The sequence below is a fragment of the Alosa sapidissima genome, chromosome 19, assembly GCF_018492685.1.
Source record: "Alosa sapidissima isolate fAloSap1 chromosome 19, fAloSap1.pri, whole genome shotgun sequence".
Lineage (NCBI taxonomy): Eukaryota > Metazoa > Chordata > Actinopteri > Clupeiformes > Clupeidae > Alosa > Alosa sapidissima.
The window spans coordinates 26,439,090-26,454,089 of NC_055975.1; the positions used below are offsets into that span (position 1 = coordinate 26,439,090).

The 15,000-nt window shown below is 44.7% G+C and overlaps 1 protein-coding gene across 3 annotated transcripts in view; it reads right to left on the reverse strand.

Moving 5' to 3' along the window:
* The window catches only part of LOC121693554 (regulator of G-protein signaling 6-like), a 77,011-nt gene that overhangs the window by 24,856 nt on the left and 37,155 nt on the right, over nt 1–15,000 (reverse strand). The window contains exon 1 of one of the 3 annotated variants that reach the window (XM_042073083.1): nt 5,457–5,627. The exons of the other annotated variants lie outside the window; for them this stretch is intronic. Coding sequence (XP_041929017.1) covers nt 5,457–5,474 — 18 coding nt within the window. The 5' untranslated portion in view covers nt 5,475–5,627. Of the gene's footprint in view, nt 1–5,456; nt 5,628–15,000 lie in introns of those variants that run through there. 3 annotated transcript variants of the gene reach the window in all.

The window sequence follows — 15,000 nt, forward strand, 5'->3', positions numbered from 1 at the left end:
TCCCGACTCTCAAGCCTTTTAACTAAATTCTCTCTCTCTCTTGCTCTCTCTCTCTCTCACACACACACACACACAGATACACACACACACACACACACACACACACACACACACACACACACACACACACAGAACAGGGTGGATATTATTCAAACTGAGCTGAGACTTTAATCACCTGTGAGGCTCAGAGGTCATAGCAAAGGTCTATGATGTGCATAACACATCATCACCGAGGACAACACATTGGATTCCTAAGGAGTTTGCACACACTTCACTGAGGCGATTATGCATAGTTATACAGCATCACAATCTAAATAAAATGGTAAAAATACACAGAGAATTCCCATGACTGTACTGATGTGCCCCTGTGCTCACGTCAGAGTGTTGAACGCATTCAGATACTACTGAGTAAGCCGCTAGAGCAGGACATGGAAGTGTGGCATTTAATTCTGCTCACACACACACACACACACACACACACAGAGTCAGCTAGCTCCTAGAGCGGGACATGGAAGTGTGGCATTTAATTCTGCTCACAAACACACACACACACACACACACACACACACACACACTCAGTCAGCTAGCTCCTAGAGCAGAACATGGAAGAGTGGCGTTTCATTCTGCTCACCTGTCACAGCCCTGACACAGCACAGGAATGAGTGTACACATGGACGTTTGTGTGGTTTGGATGATGTGTGCTGCAGCACGCGCACACACACACACACACACACCAGTGTGTATGTGTGTTTGTATATAAGAACAGAGACTGTGGATATTGGATTTGATAATATTTCTTTGTTTAGGTTTTCATTTCTTGACATATGTCATAATCTGCAAATTGGCTATAATCTGCATGTTTGTCGTAATCTTGATTTCTGCTTTCTTTGAACGTGCGCTGTAAATCTCCAGAAATAATCCCCTGACCCACACACTGGCGCTGGATTAGATAGATTGTGATAAGCTGCTGTTTTAAGTTCTGCACGCTCCCCTCTGGCTGCAACCACACTCATGTGTGTGCGTATGTGTGTGTGTGTGTGTGTGTGTGTGTGTGTGTGTGTGTGTGTGTGTGTGTGTGTATAGGAGAAGACAGTGCTAATGCGATGATTGGCCTCTCCATCCATCAACATCAGGCCCAACCATCGCCTGTAGGATTCGCGATGTTTAAGAGTTCCATCTACAAGGGTGTGCCAAGGAACACACGATTAGGATGAGTGAGTGTGTGAGTGAGTGTCTCTCTCTCTCTCTGTGTGTGTGTGTGTGTGTGTGTGTGTGTGTATAGGAGAAGACAATGCTAATGCGATGATTGGCCTCTCTATCCATCAACATCAGGCCCAACCATCGCCTGTAGGATCCGTGATGTTGGAGACTTCCATCTACAATGGTGTGCCAAGGAACACACAATTAGGATGAGTGAGTGTGTGAGTGTGAGTGTGAGTGAGTGTGTGTGTGTGTGTGTGTGTGTGTGTGTGTGTGTGTGTGTGTGTGTGTGGGTGTGTGTGTGGGTGTGTGTGTGTGTGTGTGGGTGTGTGTGTAGCCTAGCATGCCAGATCTCTGCCTCTATAGCTCCTCTTGAACAGCGTGTCAGTGTACCACTCATGTGTAATGTGTGTGTGTGTGTGTGTGTGTGTGTGTGTGTGTGTGTGTGTGTGTTTGTGTGTGTGTGTGTGTGTTTGTTTGCATGAGAGAGAGAAAGAGAAAAAGAAAGAGAGAGAGAGAGAGAATGAAAGAGAAAGAGAGAGAGAGAGAATGAAAGAGAGGGAGAGAGATATCTATGCATGGATGCATACCTATGTTTGCCATGTATTGCACTCCAAGCATTCTCTATCTAAGTGTTCCAAGCGTTCTTCTTTGGCAATGCAATAAAATTGTCATGCTAATAAAGCTCACTTGAATTTAAATTGAATTTGAATTGAGAGAGACAGAGAGAGAGAGAGAGAGAAAGAGAGAGAGAGAAAGAGAGAGAAGAGAGAGAGAGAGAGAGAGAGAGAGAGAGGAAGAGAGAGAGAGAGAGAGAGAGAGGGAGAGAGAGAGAGAGAGAGAGAGAGAGAGAGAGAGAGAGAGAGAGAGAGAGAGAGAGAGAGGGAGATATCTCCTCTGGAATGTAACTGGGCTTCAGTCATAGGAAGATAAACTTGGAAGTTGAGAGGGAACAAATACAGAATTGGCATGACATGAACGCACACACAGATACACACACAAACGCTTATAAATGTGCACACACACACACATCCATTTACAAATGCACACACACATAAAGAGAGAGAGAGAGAGAGAGACAGAGAACATGTCACTGTAAAAGCATGACATCATGGAAGCACTTCTAAGTGGCACAATACAATAATCTTGTTTCACTCAACCATTAAATACACACACACACACACGCACGCACGCACATACACATACATTATGCTATTTTCACTCAATAAGAGCTCACTGAGAGTGTGTGTTTTATCCACAGAGTAATGTGAGCATAATTGACCACAATGTGATAATGTGCAACCAGAAGTGCCATAATGGACAGCAGAGGCCAGAGACGGAAATGTCGTCCGATTTGCTAATGCACCACCTAACTGCAGCATGGTGATCTGTAGCTAACTAGGCGCACATCAGACCTGAATAACCTGTCCACCTGATGGCCCACTGAAATAGCAGTCATCCAGGCAGTACTAACGGCTAATGGAGAGGCTTTTCCACTTCACTATTCGGTTGTTAAGTCTGACGTCATGGGCCCGACAGCTTTTTCGTCGAAAAAAACGTTTACTAGCACAGCCAGCCGGTTTTCACAGCCTGTAAACCTTGCAACCATCACCTTCGTTTTAGTGAGGGTAAAAAAAAATTAACAGGGTTATTAGTGTAGCTGTTTGACCTATCAAAGGTAATGTCCAGGCCTCCGCAAAATATATGATTACCTTTGGTTGAGGGAGCAAGTGAGTAGTTGAATGACAGTTTTCTTATCGGCTAACGTGAATAGTGGAAAAAATCAGTTTCTTTTACTGTCAATGGGCAAAACCAGGCAGACCCGGAGAAAGAATTATCGGCACATTATTACATCACGACTTCATGCTATGAAATGTGCTATATAAATGGCCTTGCCTTGCCTTGCCTTGCCTTGCCTTGCAGTGGCACCAGGTAGGTTTATACCGGCTCCACCAGCCAGACCTCTGGAGCTCCCTACTTACTGTACTAACTAACAGGTGAGACCAGCTGGGCCTGACCTACGCCCCTCTCAATCCCCTCTCTACCCCTTATCTTAGTGTATGTGTGTGTGTGTGTGTGTGTCTCTAAGTCTCTCTCTCTGTGCTTATTGACTCCTGTTTGTCCCCTCTCTTATGCCTTGTGTGTGTGTGTGTCTGTGTGTGTGTGTGTGTGTGTGTGTGTGTGTGTTTGTGTTTACTTCGCTGCCTGCCACTTATCTATCTGACCTCCTTTCACAGTAAAAAACAAAACAAATCCAAACATTTCAGTTGCACCAGTCTGGGGTTAGACACGCAAAAACAAAAGAATTGAGGTTGAAAACCTCCAAAAAGGTGGACGAACGAAATATCGGTCAAATTTGAAAGTGGATATATAATAATAACAATAAAAAGAACAGAAAGTGTTAACTCAGAAATCATAAGTACAAACATAAACAAAGGTAACGAAGTAGAAACATAATCCGAAAACAAGGTCTAAAGTCCAAACCCACGTCAAGGCCATGCCAGACTCTCACTCTGGCAATTCTGGCAACGACGGCAAAAACTGCTGGGCGGAGTGTAGTAGGCGAAAGAGCGCAGCAAACGAAGTGAGGTGGAGCGTAGCGTAGCTTCTGAGATGGGGAACAGCGCCCCTTTTATACAGCTGCGCACCCAATCACCAACGGCAGGAGCAGAGTTGGCAATTAGCGCATTACTACCGCCAGCAACATCCTGCAACACAACTCACACACACACACACACACACACACACACACACACACACACACACACACACAGACAGGACAGAACAGAGTAGGGCAAAGGAACACAAACACACCAGGACATAACAAGCGCTAATGACAGACTGACCCGGCCCCCCATCACCACCTCCTGGCGCTGTCCCACAGCCGCCTCCCGAAGGACGCATACAAATCTCCAGCACCTCACCAGTCCGAGACCAGGCAGGCAACACCAGGCGGGCAGCACCAGGCGGGCAACACCAGGCACATAAATGAGGTGAAATGCTGAGGTCTAATTGTTACGAGTGTACGAGCCGCTATCTCACGTCTGATGTGGCCGGTTTCATTGATTACAGAGGAAGCTAATGGCTGTAGCTTACACTTAGCGAACGGAACGCTTCAGTTACGTGCCTGGTGTAGCCTCCCTGTAAGAGACCAGTCGGAGTCATGTGACCCATGACCTCATCACATTACAGCCTTCTAAGAGTGCTGTAGCACAAGCGGCAGCACCGCACCACACTGGGGTCTCAGTAGTCATGGCGACGTTTGATTCCGGCCGGCGGTCATGTCCTGATCCCGCCCCATCTCTCTCTCCCATTCACTTCCTGTCTCTCTCCACTGTTCTATCGATATATAGGCAAAGGCAAAAAGTCCCCCCCAAAAAATAAATAAATAAATATATATATGTGTGTGTGTGTATTTATATATATACTGTATATGTAATAAAACACACACACACACACACACACACACACACATATATATATATATAGGCGTATATAGAAATACACATATCTATATATGTATATGCATATGTATATACTGTTACAGCCTTCTGTGAGTCTGTGAGGGAGAAGATAAACACTGGCAACCAAAACATGAGGAGACAGCATTACTGTAGTGTAATTATTAGTTCCTTTGACTTCTTTGACTTCAGCTTTAAGAAACCTCTCTGGCTTCAGAATCCAAGTTGAGGTGAAGCTGTCAAATTCAGTATCACATATACTTCAGTTATCCATCCAAACACATGATCTTACTTTAAATCAGCCGCGCACACTGATCACCTCACGTAATTCAGCCATCTACACGTTATGAACCTGAAATCAGCCAATTCCATCTCACTCTGCCAGGCCTACATCAGTGTTAACTAGTTACCTTACACACATACACATACACATACACATACACATACACAAATTCCATACAATAAGGTGTTCATACACACATCAGTCAGGCAGTGCTACACTCTGGGGGCATGAACATGGGGGCTCAGGCACATGCCTCCAGAGTGTAGCACTGTAGCTGCCTGGTAGGTAGAACTGATTGTTTTCTTTTTTTTTTTTTTTTCGGTGACCTCAAGAAACATCTACCTGATCTATGTGAAAAATGGAATTCTCTAGAATTCTCTGGAAAACTGGAATTCTCCTTTGACCAATGCACTACACACACAGACACGCACACACACAGACACGCACACACACACACGCACGCACACACACGCATGCACACACACACACACACACACATCATGATGACTTACAGTGAGGTGTTTACCCATGCCATGCTTGCATTCAGCCCGATGCGATGCTAGTGCTACTATCTCTATTTGCTGCCAGTGGCTCCATGCGTCTCCACTGCCACCGCTTCCACACAGCTGTGAGTTTTCTTCTTTTTCGTTTGTTCCGTCGCCATGATTTCTGCCGCAGCTCTCAGGAAGTCATTCATCTCTTCTGTGAAGCGAAGGGCAGTTAAACTCCTTGAGCTGAGCTGCTAGGTTTGATGTTGATCACTGTATCGTTCATGTCAGGGCTCAGTTGATTGCGGGCTCAGGTGATTGACGCCAGTCCACTGCATCGACCTGTCTCAGTGACAGTGACCTGTGGAGCAATGAACCAACGGGGCAACGGGGTCAGGGCTGGGCCCTGGGGGGTGGGTGAAGGTTTTTAGGGGGGTGGGTGAACCCTCCCCAATCAGTCATGTCCTGAGGAGAAACCTCAGATCTGCCTTCCATCACCGATCTGGTCCTGATTTGGTCCTGATTTCATTTGAGGCCTTTATTTGTCCAAAGTAGTGCTGGGCGGTATACCGGTTCACACCGTATACCGGTGTATATTTTCGTTATGATATGAATTTTTAATATACCGCCATACCGGTGTATTTGATTACACAACGTTTGGAACGCTGCGCCGCGCGACAGTGTTTCAGACGGGACTTTTTTCACACGCACGGATGGTGCCACTGCGAGGCATAGTGAGGGTAAACACAAAACACCTTAAGTTTTTCCCCTGAAGTATGACCCTTAAGGCTTAATTTCTCCTTAGGTGAGGGGTTTATTTAAGGGTGTTGCACAGAATAATACCTTAAATTGTTTCTTTAGTTAAGGAAAAACGTTAAGGGATACTGCATTGAAAAGGATTTAGCCTACCGTCACAACAATTCTATTGAGATTGTTCAACAGCTGTAACTAGCTGGCTAGTGTGATGTCGTTAGTTAGCAACCCACCCGAACACAGTGAAGTTTAATGATCTTATCATTCATCTCACCTTAAGAATATTCGCTGAAATTATCCAGGTAGCAAGTAAAGCATGTTATAGACGTGTACTGAGCAATACTAGCTGGCTAGTTAGAAATGATCCTGACTGTAATCAGTGCACCAAAACGAACTTTTTTGTTAATGTTTTGCCTAGCGAACCGAACCGAAGCTCATGGCAGGCTAACAAGACATCCACATCCACATGAAGTTAACGTTAGCCTACCACTAACGTCATGTAAACCACACAATAACAATACATTTCTGATAGGCCTATTTGACAGAGTAAGCATATTAACAGAGAGGTTTTATTTTAAATTGTATCATTTTCAAAAAAGTATAATTATTGCAAGTTGCACTACATTTTGTATTGGTTTTATACAAGATGTTTGTGAAATTTGCACAGTAAAAGTTCTGTATTTTGACTGCATTTGTCTTTGCATTCTGATTAGATTCTTCATTAGAATCATGAGTGGCTCTTTGTAAACAGCATCATTTTCCATCAAAACTGCATTACCACTAGTGTGGAGTTATTCTACGACAGTAATCTATGACAGTAAAATAGACCATCCTTAGTCAATGTACTGCAGCAATTCCTCTCTCAACCTCTAGAAAATGCTGTGAACATCTGATTATGCATGGTACAAAAATACCGTCATATACCGTGAAACCGTAAGAATTTTGAAAAATACCATGATATACATTTTTGGTCATACCGCCCAGCACTAGTCCAAAGCTGTAGCCACACCAGGCCAGTAGAAGGGACTTGCGTCTAATTGGAATGAGGCTTTTAATTAAGTATTTACGATAATCAGGGAAGCTAAGACTCGCACCTTACAAAGGTGCACTTTGCAAAAGTGGACGCTTAAGCTTCACGGACGCGTCACGGATTCCCTGATCAGAATGAATCTCCCGCTCCACAGCTACCCCCCTCCTCAAAACACATCAAACTGTTTCAGAAATGAAGCACATCTTGGAAGGTCACCCTATTTGGCAGCCTGCGATGCCACTTGTGTGTATATTTACCCGGCAAGAAAGCCGAGCACGGAGGCTGGCTAGATGGAGGAAGGTTATTTCGCCATCTATCAAAATAATATATTCATCATCTAAAGGCCCACAGCGGGCAGGCAAACACTCGAGTGTGTGTTTCAGTTCCAGGAACCCTCTGCGTGATTGCCCAAATTAGGGCTCTCTTAGGAGTGGCCATGTCAATGTGTGGGTCTCCATCAACGACTGAACTTCTGAACGACTGAACGACTGAACGTTGAATGGGGACGTCATTTTTTTTTAAAGGACTTTAAATAGCCATGGCCAAGCACCGCACTTACTCACTGCTTAGCAATCAAAGGCAATCATCGGGGGGGGCTGTAAACAGCCAGCCGATGAGTCAGGCGAGACTCTGGACCTTGGAGCCTTCGAGAGCGGAGAGTTCTTCATCTCGTCAAGACCTCAACGGCGGCGGAGGAGCGTAGAGGAAGAGGAAGAAAGGAGCGAGAGACCATTATAGCTCCTCGTTCTCCATCGCAACGTCTCAGTATGAATTATTCATCAGTCGTGGAGGGAGGTGTTGTCAGCAGAGGCGCAGAGTCCAGTGATGAATCACCGTGGAAACAGTAAAAGCGGATGAAACAGACTCCATCTTCAGGAGACAAATGAATTCCTGCCAAACCTGCAATCGGGTGTTAACTTTTTCAACTCAGCAATACGGCTGGAACAGTAACGCTACTGTCAAACAACGTGCCGAAACACTTCACTCTCAAACAAAGGGCAATGCATCATAAGAGTTCTTAGTCATTCACTGGCCTACTTTTTATTCATATCCCTAAGTAGTGCAGTATGTAGTACATACATAATTAATAAAGTGCATGCTACAACATACCTATAAAATCACATTTACATAACAATTATTAATTTGGCTTTATGCAAATATTCTTTTATGCAAAGTGACCTACAGTACAACTGAGCAACAACAATGATGCTGCCGTAAATTAGGAGATGTGTTGAGAGTGAGCACTGATTTACTGATTAACTGATTCACTGATTAACATCACCCTGAGAGAAGGGCCGTTTGTAGTTAAGTTAGGAGACGTAGTAAGTTAGGAGATGTAGTAAGTTAGGAGATGTGGTGAAGAGTGAGCTGAATCACTGATTCACTCATAGTAAGTTAGGAGATGTGGTGGAGAATGAGCTAAATCACTGATTCACATCACCCTGAGAGTCGTGCCTCTGAGAGCAGGGAGAGCAAGAGCCCAATAACATCAGCACATGTTCCTACAAGCCTGTAGCTTCTCGAGGTTAGTATTTGTACAGTGTATTTGATACTGTACATTATATTGCATATGAGACACTATAATACTGAGTAGAACACTAGTACACTATGGCGCGCGACAGCTCTGTCTGGCGACGGGGTGATGGGTTCTTTTCCTGTACAAGCATCACTCTAGTGTTATAAATAACCTTTTATCTGCGTCAAGAGACGGCAGCAGGGACAAGGGCAAATATGTGAACTTAGCATGTTAGAGTGCTCTCACCGCTGTTCTTCGTTTGACCCACGCACACACACACACACACACACACACACATGTGTGGCAGAGGACCTCTTTCTCTGTCTCTTATCCTAGTTTAAGTGTATTTGTGTAGGGTAGATGTATATGGTGTGTGTGTGTGTGTGTGTGTGTAGACTGTGTGCATACACATGGTGCTTGCACAGTATATGTAAAGACAGTTAACAGCTGGTAAATATACCCTCTATCCTACACTAAAAGCCAATCTGTTAGAGAGAGAAAGCGAGCTCCATTATCTGTAAATGCCTGCTTGTCCAAAAACACACGTTTCCGCACACACACATACTGTATATTCGCATACACACACATAAATACACATGCACACAAATGACAAATACTGGTTGAAGGAAGGAATGAAGTCCCGAGTCAAGCTCCATAACTACATGCCTTTAACACACACACACACACACACACACACACACATCCTCTTGAAGACCTCCAAATAGAGTATCTCCTTTGTGTCTCCAAAGGCAGATGTGTGTGTGTGTGTGTGTGTGTGTGTGTGTGTGTGTGTGTGTGTGTGTGTGTGTGTGTGCGTGTGTGTGTGCATGTGCGTGTGTGTGCCCTGCAATCAGGCGCGGGAGTGTGTGATTGATGACCTATCTGAAGCTGAGAGACACTTGTCATTGATGAAGGATGGCTGACACACACCACAGCCTCTCACAGCGGCAGTAATCATTTCTCTGTTGACTACAAACACACACACACACACACACACACACACACACACACACACACTCACGACCCTCCAGACTCATCAGGGAAACAATGTTGACAAGTTGGAGAGCCACAGTTCACCATTTACAGCTGCATGGCATTAGCCATTAGCAACCTCCCTGCAATTCCATCTGCCACTCAACACAGGCCCCTCTAAAACATCTACATTCATGGCAGGCTATGGCAGGCTGCAGTTGAGAATGCCACTGTCTGAACACGTGGGTGTTTGGATGTGCTGTGGTGTGCTGTGGTGGGGTGCGGTGTGGTTTGGTGTGCTGTGCTGTGGTGTGTTGTGGTGTGGTGTGATGTGGTGTGTTGTAGTGTGCTGTGATGTGTTGTGTTGTGGTGTGGTGTGGTGTGTGGGTTTCCGTGATGGTCTCTGAGCACTGAGCATGCCTGGTTCAGCTCAACACAAGTGAGCCGAGTTTGAGACGCATCCCAGGTTTTGTCCGGCTTGAGACTCATCCCAGAATATCCTGAGAGTTTTGAGAATTATTCCCAGAGTTTCCTGAGTTTTGAGACTTATCCCAGGATTTGACGAGTTTGATACTTAGCTCAGAATTTCCTGAGAGATTATCACGGCGTTTACCAAGTTTGGGACTTGTGTGTGTGTGTGTGTGTGTGTGTGTGTGTGCGTGCGTGTGCATGTGAGTGTGTGTGTGTGTGTGTGTGTGTGAGTGTGTGTGTGTGTGTGTGTGTGTGTGTGTGTGTGTGTGTGCGTGCGTGCGCATGTGTGTGTGTGTGTGAGTGTGTGTGTGTGTGTGTGTGTGTGTGTGCGTGCGTGCGCGTGCGCATGTGAGTGTGTGTGTGTGTGTGTGTATGTAAGTGTGAGTGCAGGCGCATGTGTGTGTGTGTGTGTGTGTGTGTGTGCATGCGCATGTGAGTGTGAGTGTGAGTGTGTGTGTGTGTGTGTGTATAGTGGGGACAGCTGTGGTGAGACTCCTGTGGGTTGAGCTTGTAAATGAGCAGGGGATCACTGCGGGCTGTCCCACACACTCCTACGGGACAGAAGTGATAATGACAACACACACTGCACCGGGCTCTCCCTCTGAACCACACACACGACACGCTCTGCAAGCTAAATCACGCCCAGCTAGTGTGTGTGTGTGTGTGTGTGACAGAGAGAGGGACTGAATTTGTATGTGAGTGTGTGTGAGGGAGAGACAGTGTGTGTGTTTATGTTCATTATTTATTAACAAATAACTTTGGGTCCCTGGCTGGGGCTAAAAAATAAGCAGTTCCTGAAAGCCCCTAGTGTCCCCAAGCTGAGAGAAATGGGTCCTGTGTGAAAGTAATGGTTCTCGTGTGAGCGGAATGGTTCCTGTGTGAAAGTAATGGTTCTCGTGTGAGAGGAATGGGTCCTGTGTGAAAGTAATGGTTCTTGTGTGAGAGGAATGGTTCCTGTGTGAAAGTAATAATAATAATAATAATAAGCTTTATTTGTATAGCACCTTTCATACACAGAATGCAGCTCAAAGTGCTTTACATTTGAAGCATGTAACACAATAATAGTCAGTCAGTCATTATCAATCACTTTTCTTCATTGCTAGGGGCCGTTTATGATCCACTCAGCAACATATCAAAAATATAGAACATGACATGTCATAAGACTGGCAGCCTTAACCCTCTTACCCCCCACAAGCACGCCATATGGCAACTGTGGCAAGGAAAAACTCCCATATTCCAGGAAGAAACCTTGAGCAGAACCTGACTTAATAGGGGGAGCCCATCTGCTTCTGGCTGGCTGCGCCCTCCAATAGCAGCAGAATAATCTGAAAAAGTAGTCTACAGGATAAGATGAGTTAACTAAAAGCTTTCCTGTACAGGTATGTTTTCAGATCTTTTTTAAAAATATTTACTGAACTCGCCTGCCTGCGTAATGGTTCTCGTGTGAGAGGAATGTTTCCTGTGTGAGAAGAAGGGTTCCTGTTGTCTGACCATCACTACCCCACTGCAACGGTAGTAGCTCTCTCTCTCCCTCTCTCTCTCTTGTGACGCACACAGTCACACTGTCATTCAGCAGCATGTCCTGCATCAGACAACACCCACAGCACAGCACAGAACCTTTTAATTGTCAATGTTATTCTAGTCTAAAACCTAAACCTAAACCTCTCCACATATACGCAATCTTATTAGAATGTATAGTATGGTAACCTTAAACCCTAAGGGCCCTATCATGACAGTCTAAAGCGCATGGTCACTAGTCAAAAGCTTATTCAAATTTAGTAGGATGTCCAGTTGTTATGGACTGAACCTCAAATCCGCAACATAAATGAGTCAGCAACAGCCAAAGGGCTCGAGTCTAGGGGTTTTTAATACGAAAATAGAGTTTACAATAACTAAGAATAAATAATTGTCAGTTTAAAGTCCAAGTTAATGGCGACTGTGAGAAGCAGGGACCGTGCAGCTCAGTGGGCGAGAGCAGGAACAAAGGCGTGGGTTGGACCATCTAGCTCAGGCATGCGCGCAAGCATCCTCTTCACCTGTGCATAGATATGTTTTATAGGCCCACAGCCAGATCTCAGGACATGGGTTGGCCCAGAGATAATTAGCAGGGGCTCTGAACGGAGTCTGTGGCCATAGTTACCACCAGGGGGAGCCAAGCCGGAGTTACTATTGCGTGACCACCAAGTGCAGGAGATGCGTAACGCCAGTCCACATTGGGAGTGTTTTCGTTATCAAACATGGAGCGCATGGCGCAACAAGGTGTTCCTAGGTTTCTTAATCAGTCATGGGTGTGTTTGGGGCGTAACATCATTTAAACCAATGAGAATGACATCTGTCATTCCCTTTAACGGCGCAAGGCGCAACGTCAAAGAATGCATCGGTATTTTGACAGTCAACGGCACATTTGAAGGAGTCTGCTTGTGAGACCGTGTGGAACAGTCATTCCACTAAACCATGCTTTACTAAAACCTAGCATAGCCTTCACGCATTTGCACTCGTCTATTATTTGAACTCATTGGCAAAGTGAAACTAACTTCACCATGGTGTCAGTCAACGACAAGGCAGTTATATGCAGTAAGTTACTTTCACTATTGACTGGCAATGGGTTACCATCGAAAACATAGGCTGGAAAAAGCAACACTTACCTTAATATTTTTCGAATGACTGAATAAAACAATGTTTATCCTGCAGAGGAGTTGCTTATATCTCGTGATAGTGCATCTTTAACTGTACTCTCGCCTAATCACTTTTAACCGTCATTACCAATTTGCAAATGCATTGTGAGATGTATTTCGTAATATCTTTATTCTAATTATGTTTCCCATTGTAGCCTAATCGTGTAATTTCTAAAGTTTTGCATGGATGTGCGCTGGTTCATGGAGGATAGAAGGATGGTGCGTTGTGCACCCGTCAATATGACTGTTGACAATGCCCTCTTAAAATAACATATAAACAACTCGCCATAGACTTCTGACCAGGTTTCTCTTGGTCAGTGGCGTAATGCGTTTTAGGTGGTGTACAATAGCGATTTTTAGACAATGCGCTAGGCCACTCCCTAGGTTGTTAATTACCACACCCATGGGCGCATTGTTTCAAAAATAGACGTGCAAAAGAAGAAAATAAACTTTGCGCCCGCTGGAAAACGAGTTTTACGCCATGCGCCAGGGTGCAAAATAGGGGCCTAAGTTGTACATTTTAAACTGCTTGAGCAGATGAAGAGACGGTGCCAGGGAGTGTTAAAAAGAGGAACGGTCTGATCAGGGGCGACGCTGGGGGGGGGGTACTGTGGCGCAACTGGCTACAGCGCCAATACCATAATTGGAAACACAGGTTTGAGTCTGACCCAGGTCATTTCCCAATACCACCCCATTTCTCTACCCCACTATTTGCCAAAACAGGAACTGTCTATGGGGCTTGCCTGTGTGAGTTCTGCTAGGCCTGATTAATCTATCACACATCTTGAGGAGCAGGGGGTGGACACAAGGACAGACAAAGTGAGAGAGATAAGCCAGACATGATGACTGAAGGACACTCGGCTAATAGACAGAGGTCATCATGTTATATTTCCAAAAGCAATTATCCCAGAAAAGTAATGACTGTCCAGCTCACTAAAACTTAATTTATACCAAGGGCATAATGAATACTGCTGTCATTAGAAGTCCTCCTGGCCATGATAAGATAAGAACACTTCTCAAAACGTTAATGTCCTATTTGGCAGAGGTCAAAGTCTGCAGCAATCAAAAAGTCTTTCTATCATGTATTTGTTTTGTGTCTTTTGTGTGCATTGGACTGCGAAATATGACTTTTGGGAGGTGCAATGATGTTAAAAAGCATGTTTGTCACTGTTTTTATTTTAACAGTGTGGTGCTATTGGAATGGACACTCACCCCTGTACAATAGTTCAACCCAAGAACTTATACGGTTAGAAAGTTGAAAGTGGGGGGCACTGTGGCACAACAGGCTACAGCGCTCATACCATATCCAAGTGCAAGTCCAAGTGCCCAAGGGGACCCAGGTTCGAATCCGACCTGCGGTCGTATCCCGGTCCCACCCCATCTCTCCCTCCCACTTACTTCCTGTCTTACTCTTCACTGTCCTATACAAATAAAGGCAAAAAGCCCAAAAAATATACTTAAAAAAAAAGAAAGTTGAAAGTGAATTGAAGTTTAGAAGTTTACTTTGCTTGTGAGACAAGGAGATGCAGTTGGGCCAAAAAACATGCAGGATTAGGACCTTATTTGGACCTAGGGTGCCTAGTTGAAAGTATTGCGCAGTAGAATTGTTGCCTAGAGACTTTCCTGAAGAACCCTGTGTGTCATGCCTGGACTCCATTATACTACCTGAATCTTCTGGTTTATGGAAAATAAATTTCTATATTTTTGTATTGAACTGCTGTCTGCTGCCACCTCTTTCCCTCAACTTCATCCAGTGGCGCACCTCCCTAAATTAGTTTCTCACATCTGATGGTACTGTATGTATCTAGAGGAATACGCCTGGATTCAAGGGAAAATAGGGAAAATATGTCTCTGATTTTCGAACAAACCTTTTTTCAATAGCCAATCGCAGAGAGGTGGCAGACCTTGTCTTCAGTATGCACATGTGCTGGGTGTTTCATGAAAATACCGCCGACAGCGGACTAACAACCAAAACGATGGCGTTTAGTTTGCCTTTGTAGCCATCTCTGGCTAGCCTTTGCTTAGGCAAATGAGACATAACTTTTGCAGAGGTTTAAAGCAAATGTTGTTATGAACTTCAATTTCTTCAAAAATTGACTCTAAACATGCTTCAATTGTGTTTGATTCGCCAGCCATTTCGCACTGGTTTCA